Genomic DNA, 9,830 nt, shown 5'->3' with positions numbered 1-9,830 from the left:
GGGACCTTTTCGGGATGAGGATGGAGCGAAGCTCAACTCCCAGACCTACTGCCAGTTTCTGGAAGATTCCTTCTTCAAGCAGTGGTACAGGAAGAAGTCGATTTTCATGCAGGACAATGCTCCATCACACGGATACAAATACTCCACAGCGTGGCTGGCCAGTGAAGGTCTAAAACATGGCCCCCTTGTTCACCTGATCTGAACCCTTAGAGAACCTGTGGTCCCTCATAAACTGTGAGATCTACAGGGAGGGAATCAGGACACCTCTCTGAACAGTGTCTGGGAGGCCATGGTGGCTGCTGCACGCAATGTTGATTGTAAACAGATCAAGCACCTGACAGAATCTATGGATGGAAGGCTTTTGAGTGTCATCGTAAAGAAAGGTGGCTTTATTGGTCACTGATTTGTTTTTGAATGTCAGAAATGTTTATTTCTAAATGTTGTGTTGCTATATTGGTTTACCTGGTGAAAATAAACAAGTGAGATGGTATATATTTGGCTTTTATTAAGTTGCCTAATAATTCTGCACAGTAATAGTTACAGCCCAAACAGATGTCCTCCTAAGATCGCCCTAAACCCACTCCACCTTCCTATAATATTAAGCTTTGATATTTCTGAGTCTTCTGGGTTGATGGAGAACAGAGTTGTTGTTCAATAATAAACAGAATCCTCTCAAAGACAACTTGCCTAATAATTCTGCACCCACTGTATGTAGATATTAAATCTATATTTAATAGGAGAAATGAGCTGATAGACTGTCAAGACCAGATCAGAGTGAAGATTAAAGAGATTGGTTTTATTATAAACACTCTAAAATCACTGAATCTTTATTTATAAAGCTCTATTTTAAAAGCGCAGCAGGAGGCGGAAGCTTCTCCTCACTGCAGTGATGCAGTCGTTCTGACTTCAGCAGAAACGACTCTTTGGTGAAGCTGAATTACAGGAAGATCAAAGTGAGCTGAGTGTCTGAACTTTGGATCAGAGCAGCTGATAAACCGCAGTGATAGAGCAGCTTTACTTCTTCATTTCCTGAACACATCGAGGACAGAACCTGAGGGTGGAGACAAACACACATACACAGATGATGATACTACTAATAATGATGATAATGATAATAATAATGATAATAATAATAATGATAATAATGATAATGCTAATAATAATAATGATAACGCAGAGAGTTAAATAATACAGTATTAACAGTGAAACTGGTTCAAAGTGATGCAGTGAGAATCTCACCATTTCCCCTTGGGTTTAGTCGTAAGATCAACGCAGGCGAAGTGAAACCATTCAATAGGACACTGTGAAAAACAATGAGGGCGATTAATGTTTCCCATAATCCTTCACTTCGTTTTTCAGGACTCCCGGGTTTTTTACTTTTTTCTGAAACCGCTTTTTTCTGCTGCAAAGAGTAAAACCAGAGCAGACATGAGGGGAAAGCGCCCTGTCCTGAGCATTTAATCAGGTGTGCGGCTTTCAGGCTCTCTGAGGTTCAGAGGGGTCATTTCTCCTGGCATCTACACGGTCACTGCAGGAGAACCAGGAGCTCATTAAAGGACCATCTGAGGTTTCTATTGATTTTCTTCCTGCTGGAACTTTAAGCTGGACCACAGCTCAGTGTGTATAAATACACTGGTTGGAATACTGAATCAGAACAAGCGGAACATCTGGAATATGAACTGAATATACAGCACTGTGTGAAAGTCTTAGGCACCCAAGACACATTTTCAAAATCTACTTACTTGTGTAGCTTTGTTTATTTGCTGAGAAAAGTGTTAATAAACAAAATGTATTAATTCTTCATTTTATATATATACACACACACACACACACACACACACACAGTGGGGCAAAAAGTATTCAGTCAGCCGCTGATTGAAGTTCTCCTACTTAGAAAGACGAGACGTCTGTAATCTTCATCATAGCTACACTTCAACTATGAGAGACCAAATGAGAAAACAAATCCAGGAAATCTCATTGGAGGATTTTTAAAGAATTTATTTGTAAATTATGGAGGAAAATAAACATTTGGTCAATAACAAAAGTTCAGCTCAATACTCTGTAACATAACCTTTGTTGACAGAAGTCAAACGTTTCCTGCAGGTCTTCACCAGGTTTGCACTGTAGCTGGTATTTTGGCCCGTTCCTCCTGCAGATCTCCTCTAGAGCAGTGATGTTTTGGGGCTGTCACTGGGCAACACGGACCTTCAACTCCCTCCACAAATTTTCTGTGGGGTTGAGGTCTGGAGACTGGCTAGGCCACTCCAGGACCTTGAAATGCTTGTTACGGAGCCACTCCTTCGTTGCCGAGCGGTGTGTTTGGGATCATTGTCATGCTGGAAGACCCAGCCACGTTCCATCTTCAATGCTCTCACTGATGGAAGGAGGTTTTGGCTTAAAATCTCACGATACACGGCCCCGTTCATTCTTCCCTTAACACGGGTCAGTCGTTCTGTCCCCTTTGCAGAAAAACAGCCCCAAAGCCTGATGTTTCCACCTCCATGCTTCACAGCAGGTTTGGTGTTCTTGGGAGGCAACTCAGCGTTCTTCTTCCTCCAAACACGATGATTTGAGTTTTTACCAAAAGGTTCTATTATGGTTTCATCTGACCACATGACATTCTCCCAGTCCTCTTCTGGATCATCCATATGCTCTCTGGCAAACTTCAGACGTATACTGGCGTAAGCAAGGGGCACGACTGGCACTGCAGGATCTGAGTCCCTCTCGGCGTCGTGTGTTACTGAAGGCAGCCTTTGTTCCTTTGGTCCCAGCTCTCTGCAGGTCATTCATCAGGTCCCTCCGTGTAGTTCTGGGATTTCTGCTCACCGTTCTCATGATCATTTTGACCCCACGGGCTGAGATCTTGCGTGGACCCCAGATCGAGGGAGATTATCAATGGTCTTGTACGTCTTCCATTTTCTTACAATTGCTCCCACAGTTGATTTATTCACACCACCTGCTTGCCTGTTGTAGAGTCACTCCTCCCAGCCTGGTGCAGGGCTACAGTCTTCTCCCTGGTGTCCTTCGACAGCTCTTTGGTCTTGGCCATGGTTGAGTTTGGAGTCTGACTGTTTGAGGCTGTGGACAGGTGTCTTTTATACAGATAACGAGGTCAAACAGGTGCCATTAATACAGGTAAAGGGTGGAGGACAGAAGAGCTTCTTAAAGAAGAAGTTACAGGTCTGTGAAAGACAGAAATCTTGCTTGTTTGTGGGCGACCAAATAATTATTTTCCACCATAATTTACAAATAAATTCTTTAAAAATCCTCCAATGAGATTTCCTGGATTTTTTTTCTCATATTGTCTCTCATAGTTGAAGTGTAGCTATGATGAAAATTACAGACTCTCATCTTTCTAAGTAGGAGAACTTGCACAATCAGCAGCTGACTGAACACTTTTTTGCCCCACTGTGTGTATATATACAAAAGTAGTGATGTTCTGGATGTTGGTGTGTGTGTTTACCCATCTCCAAGCCTCTCCTCGAGGAAGTCCAGTATTATATGTAGTTAAAAAGCAGCTCCTGGTTTGACCAATCAGTGCTCAGTAAATTGAGCTCATGATGTAATTGATGATATTAACGAGTCTCTGTGGCGGCTGTGAAGGTGTCCAGGAAAAATATGGAGTGAGAAATTCTCGTTACTGTTTATTGTTTTTCTGTTTATCTGAATTATGAATACGACTTAATTCTGATGTGTTTTGTGATAAACTCACTGCTGAGGGAAGCTGGTTAAACATTCGCTCAGATGCCTGAAACTTTCTCTCAGTGCTGTAAATGTAACTGATTATAACACTCAGTGTACAATTAAATACGCCACTATATTTAAATTGGATACAGACAGAGTTAATAACTCTGAAGAGTCCAGTAAGTGTGTGAGCTTATAAACTGTTATAGATTATTAACGGAATGTGTAATAAATGTCTGTATTGAGTTTAATCAGATTCAGAGCAGCTCTCCTTACATCAGCGTTGTCACAGCCAATCATCTCTCCGTATGAGACCTGACTGCACAGGCAGTAGGTGGGCTCATTAGGGTCCACCGGCATGTCCAGAACGTCTGAGGGGTGCATGGCCAGGAAAGCATCACTGAGGACCACCATCAGAGAGACAGACACAGTCTACATCACATATAGTACATATAACCCAAACAACACATTAACATGAACATAAATCATATAAATAACACATTAAAACGGCCAGAGTCAGTCAGTCAGACAATCTGAGTCAGTCAGTCAGTCAGACAGACAATCTGAGTCAGTCAGTCAGACAGACAGACAATCTGAGTCAGACAGACAATCTGAGTCAGTCAGTCAGACAGACAGACAATCTGAGTCAGACAGACAGACAATCTGAGTCAGTCAGTCAGACAGACAGACAGATGGTCAGAGTCAGTCAGTCAGACAGACAGACAGACAGACAGACAATCTGAGTCAGTCAGTCAGACAATCTGAGTCAGTCAGTCAGACAGACAATCTGAGTCAGTCAGTCAGACAGACAGACAGATGGTCAGAGTCAGTCAGTCAGACAGACAATCTGAGTCAGTCAGTCAGACAAACAGACAATCTGAGTCAGTCAGTCAGGTAGACAGACGGTCAGAGTCAGTCAGTCAGACAAACAGACAATCTGAGTCAGTCAGTTAGTCAGACAGACAGTCTGAGTCAGTAAGTCAGACAGACAGACAGACGGTCAGAGTCAGTCAGTCAGACAAACAGACAATCTGAGTCAGTCAGACAGACAGACAGACAGATGGTCAGATTCAGTCAGTCAATCAGTCAGACAGACAGAGTCAGTCAGGCAGTCAGACAAACAGACAGTCAGGCAGTCAGACAGACAGACAGATGGTCAGAGTCAGTCAGTCAGACAGACAGACAGTCAGGCAGTCAGACAGATACAGTGTACAGACGGGTTAACTGATGAGAACTGAGATGTTCTAACGTCAGAACCCGTCCGAGTGTAGAACCGTTTATCCTTTAGAATTCTGAGTTTCTCCTGACTCTACCTGCCCTTCTGTGCGGTCTGTTTAGGAGAGTCGTGATTGGATGTTTTCTGGCTCCGCCCACTGCACCTCCTCTTCTCTCTGACGCTTTTATCTTCTGTAAAGAGGAAAATTCCTTCAGGCTCTGAAGCAGAGACTCACTGCATCACTGAGAGCAGCAACGCTGCAGCTCCCCCTGCTGTCTGACTCGTCTAACTACAACTGCTGACAAATTAAAATTAAAGAACATAAAAATGATCACCGTCCATTTTACCAGCTTCACTGACCGTATAGATTCACTCTGTAGTTACAGACTGTAGTCCATCTGTTTCTCTGCATACACCCTGTTCCTCACTGATGTAGTAGTGTGTGTTGTGCTGGTCTGAGTGGATCAGACGCAGCAGTGCTGTTGGAGTTTTTAAACACCTCAGTGTCGCTGCTGGACTGAGAATAGTCCACCAACCAAAAATATCCAGCCAGCAGCGTCCTGTGGGCAGCGTCCTGTGGGCAGCGTCCTGTGGGCAGCGTCCTGTGGGCAGCGCCCTGTGACCACTGATGAAGGACTAGAGGATGACCAACACAAACTGTGCAGCAGCAGATGAGCTGTCGTCTCTGACTTTACATCTACAAGGTGGACCGACAAGGTAGGAGTGTCTAATAGAGTGGACAGTGAGTGGACACAGTGTTTAAAAACTCCAGCAGCACTGCTGTGTCTGATCCACTCAGACCAGCACAACACACACTAACACACCACCACCACGTCAGTGTTACTGCAGTGCTGAGAATGACCCACCACCCAAACAGTACCTGCTCTGTGAGGGTCCATGGGGGCTGTGCAGTTTGGGAATCAGGGCTGTGTAGTTTGGGAATCGGTGCTGTGCAGTTTGAGAATCAGGGCTGTGCAGTTTGGGAATCAGGGCTGTGCGGTTTGATAATCAGGGCTGTGCGGTTTGGGAATCAGGGCTGTGCGGTTTGGGAATCAGGGCTGTGCGGTTTGGGAATCAGGGCTGTGTAGTTTGGGAATCAGGGCTGTGCAGTTTGGGAATCAGGGCTGTGCAGTTTGGGAATCAGGGCTGTGCAGTTTGGGAATCAGGGCTGTGTAGTTTGAGAATCAGGGCTGTGTAGTTTGAAAATCAGGGCTGTGCAGTTGGGGAATCAGGGCTGTGCAGTTGGGGAATCAGGGCTATGCAGTTTGGGAATCAGGGCTGTGTAGTTTGAGAATCAGGGCTGTGTAGTTTGAAAATCAGGGCTGTGTAGTTTGAAAATCAGGGCTGTGCAGTTGGGGAATCAGGGCTGTGTAGTTTGAAAATCAGGGCTGTGCAGTTGGGGAATCAGGGCTGTGCAGTTTGGGAATCAGGGCTGTGCAGTTTGGGAATCAGGGCTGTGTAGTTTGAGAATCAGGGCTGTGTAGTTTGAAAATCAGGGCTGTGCAGTTGGGGAATCAGGGCTGTGCAGTTTGGGAATCAGGGCTATGCAGTTTGGGAATCAGGGCTGTGCAGTTTGGGAATCAGGGCTGTGCAGTTTGGGAATCAGGGCTGTGCAGTTAGGGAATCAGGGCTGTGCAGTTAGGGAATCAGGGCTGTGCAGTTGGGGAATCAGGGCTGTGCAGTTGGGGAATCAGGGCTGTGCAGTTGGGGAATCAGGGCTGTGTAGTTTGAAAATCAGGGCTGTGTAGTTTGAAAATCAGGGCTGTGTAGTTTGAAAATCAGGGCTGTGCAGTTGGGGAATCAGGGCTGTGTAGTTTGAAAATCAGGGCTGTGCAGTTGGGGAATCAGGGCTGTGCAGTTTGGGAATCAGGGCTGTGCAGTTTGGGAATCAGGGCTGTGTAGTTTGAGAATCAGGGCTGTGTAGTTTGAAAATCAGGGCTGTGCAGTTGGGGAATCAGGGCTGTGCAGTTAGGGAATCAGGGCTGTGCAGTTAGGGAATCAGGGCTGTGCAGTTAGGGAATCAGGGCTGTGCAGTTGGGGAATCAGGGCTGTGCAGTTGGGGAATCAGGGCTGTGCAGTTGGGGAATCAGGGCTGTGTAGTTTGAAAATCAGGGCTGTGTAGTTTGAAAATCAGGGCTGTGTAGTTTGAAAATCAGGGCTGTGCAGTTGGGGAATCAGGGCTGTGCAGTTGGGGAATCAGGGCTGTGTAGTTTGAAAATCAGGGCTGTGCAGTTGGGGAATCAGGGCTGTGCAGTTTGGGAATCAGGGCTATGCAGTTTGGGAATCAGGGCTGTGCAGTTTGGGAATCAGGGCTGTGCAGTTTGGGAATCAGGGCTGTGCAGTTAGGGAATCAGGGCTGTGCAGTTAGGGAATCAGGGCTGTGCAGTTTGGGAATCAGGGCTGTGCAGTTGGGGAATCAGGGCTGTGCAGTTAGGGAATCAGGGCTGTGCAGTTGGGGAATCAGGGCTGTGCAGTTGGGGAATCAGGGCTGTGCAGTTTGGGAATCAGGGCTGTGCAGTTTGGGAATCAGGGCTGTGCAGTTGGGGAATCAGGGCTGTGTAGTTTGGGAATCAGGGCTGTGCAGTTGGGGAAATAGGGCTGTGTAGTTTGGGAATCAGGGCTGTGCAGTTTGGGAATCAGGGCTGTGCAGTTGGGGAAATAGGGCTGTGTAGTTTGGGAATCAGGGCTGTGCAGTTGGGGAATCAGGGCTGTGCAGTTGGGGAATCAGGGCTGTGTAGTTTGGGAATCAGGGCTGTGCAGTTGGGGAATCAGGGCTGTGCAGATTTCTGCCTGTTTCTCAGAAGAGAACCTCTCAGAATGAGTTCATCTTACTTCTGCTTTTCTTTTCATCTGAACTCTCTTGACTGCTGGAGTCCAGTTTGTCCTTCAGCTCACTCTCAAAGCGCGCCAGTTCAGCATCCAGCCGCCGAATGTGTTTATCCACCTGTGTGTACAAGCGTTAAAGTCACAGGGCAAGAAAAACAACAACAAAAACAACATCATCACACTCACCATCTCGTATATCTGCATGGCCAGCTGCACTTTATCATCGCTGAACTCTCTGCACTTGTTGTAGGCGTTTTCAATCCTCTTCAGGTGATCCACTCGCTCCTCAGACGACAGGCTCCTCACGTTCGCAGTGTATTCAGCCGCGAGTTTATCGATCTCCGCTTTCTTCCCTGCAACGGCAAACAGTGTGTTAACCAAGCAAACTACTTTATTGATTATTAAAGACAGATGAAGTCCTGTCCGCTGCTGTTTCTGATGGTTGCTCTCATTCATCCACTGAGCTTCATATCTCATCTAGCTCTAACACGTCACTCAGCCCTTCTAACTTTAGCTAGAACATGACATCAAAATGTTTATTGTCTTATTGTCTTTAGAAGGGACTCCACTGCAGTCACGTGACATCACAGTGCAACAACAGTGGCCTAACAGTGGAGGTGTTCTGCTCATTGATCATGTATCTCAGTGAATCTAGAAGCTGCCCAGTGATGCTGTCAGGCTGTCCGTGCCTCTGGTCACTCTGCTGCACTCTGGTTATTTGAGTGTGTAGCTAAATATTATTAACTGACCATGTGGAACTGAAAGTACCTTCAATCCTGCCGTCCAGGTCGGTCATTAAAGAGAAGTTTCTCTGCAGGTCGTAGGGAAGACCCTCGATACCTGAGGAGTTAGAATGGATTAATCAATAACTTTAGGAAGACCCCGTACACCATCAGCATTTAGGGAAGATCGCTGTGAAACACCCTGTTGCTGCATTAAAGGGGAATTCCACCCATTTTTCATGAAATTCCCCCCATGACTCAGAGTGTGAGGGGTAATCAGAGGTTCAGAGGGTTTGGTGTTTAATGGTTCAGACGTCTTTACAGTGGTGGTGATAGGAACCAGGCGTCGCCATGACTACTGAAGAATGACCACTGAAGTAGAACTACAGAGCGAAGCTATACGGTCAGCTGGTGAGCTGATGCAGTGGACGGTGAGCAGGGAGAGAATTACCAATTTTACCAGTAAAAGCCAAGATAAACACAAATAAGTAAACAGTCACCCTGCTGACAAAGCACCATCAAAACCATTAGGACTAAAAGTTAATGGTTTTGCTTTTTAATGGGACTTTAATGACCCCATTAGTTTCCTGTGAAACACCTTTAGATCCCATTAGAAAACCATCAAATGCATTTAGAATCAGCCACTGGTCGCCTGTTAAACCATTAGGGTCCTTTACACTGTGATATCCACCCATTAAAAAGCCAAAACACACTACAGGAACCATCAGGAACCAGTAGACACACTAGTGGCTTCTGGTTTGTGAGCAGGGCGGAGGAAGCTGGCGAGTCTGGGCCCCGAGCGGAGTTCAGAACCAGGCTCATCTTTAACTCTCAGTCCAGCGGCTTTCGGGTCACTTACTGTCCAGATAATGTTCTAGATACATCGCTGTGGCCATTTCCGTCCGCTGAGTCTCTCTGTCCGGTCAGGGTAACTTTCCCCGCGCTGCGTTCAAACGGCTCCAGCTCAGCTGATCGGCACAGCAAGAGGACCCAAACAGAACCGCCAAAACCGCCAGAAACCCATCCGGACCGTCTACAGATCTGCGCTGCTACCGCGCTGCGCTTCCGCCAAACCCGCGCCCTGCTCAACTCAGCGGCTCCCCCTCCTGGTCTGGAGTTTCGCTTTTTACACTGAAGTTTACACACACACACACACACACACACACACACACACACACACACACACACACGCCCACACAGACACACACAGACACACACACAGACACACAGACACACACACAGACACACACACAGCCCAACACAGACACACACACAGACACACACACACACATGCCCACACACACGCCCACACAGACACACAGACACACACACACACACGCCCACACAGACATGCCCACACAGACACACAGACACACACACAC

At 46.5% G+C, this 9,830-nt stretch overlaps 1 protein-coding gene across 1 annotated transcript; it reads right to left on the bottom strand.

Moving 5' to 3' along the window:
* Positions 1–485: 485 nt before the first annotated feature.
* Positions 486–9,528, bottom strand: ing5b (inhibitor of growth family, member 5b). The gene is made up of 8 exons (XM_017682620.2): positions 9,308–9,528; positions 8,495–8,566; positions 7,913–8,079; positions 7,733–7,844; positions 4,998–5,091; positions 3,961–4,084; positions 1,240–1,301; positions 486–1,051 (listed from the first exon to the last, which is right to left on the bottom strand). Exons 1-8 carry the CDS (start codon positions 9,342–9,344, stop codon positions 1,015–1,017), a joined length of 705 nt encoding a protein of 234 aa, XP_017538109.1. The 5' UTR covers positions 9,345–9,528; the 3' UTR covers positions 486–1,014.
* Positions 9,529–9,830: the final 302 nt, after the last annotated feature.

This window comes from Pygocentrus nattereri, chromosome 2 (genome assembly GCF_015220715.1).
Source record: "Pygocentrus nattereri isolate fPygNat1 chromosome 2, fPygNat1.pri, whole genome shotgun sequence".
NCBI lineage: Eukaryota > Metazoa > Chordata > Actinopteri > Characiformes > Serrasalmidae > Pygocentrus > Pygocentrus nattereri.
This window is presented reverse-complemented; position numbering and strand designations above follow the sequence as displayed.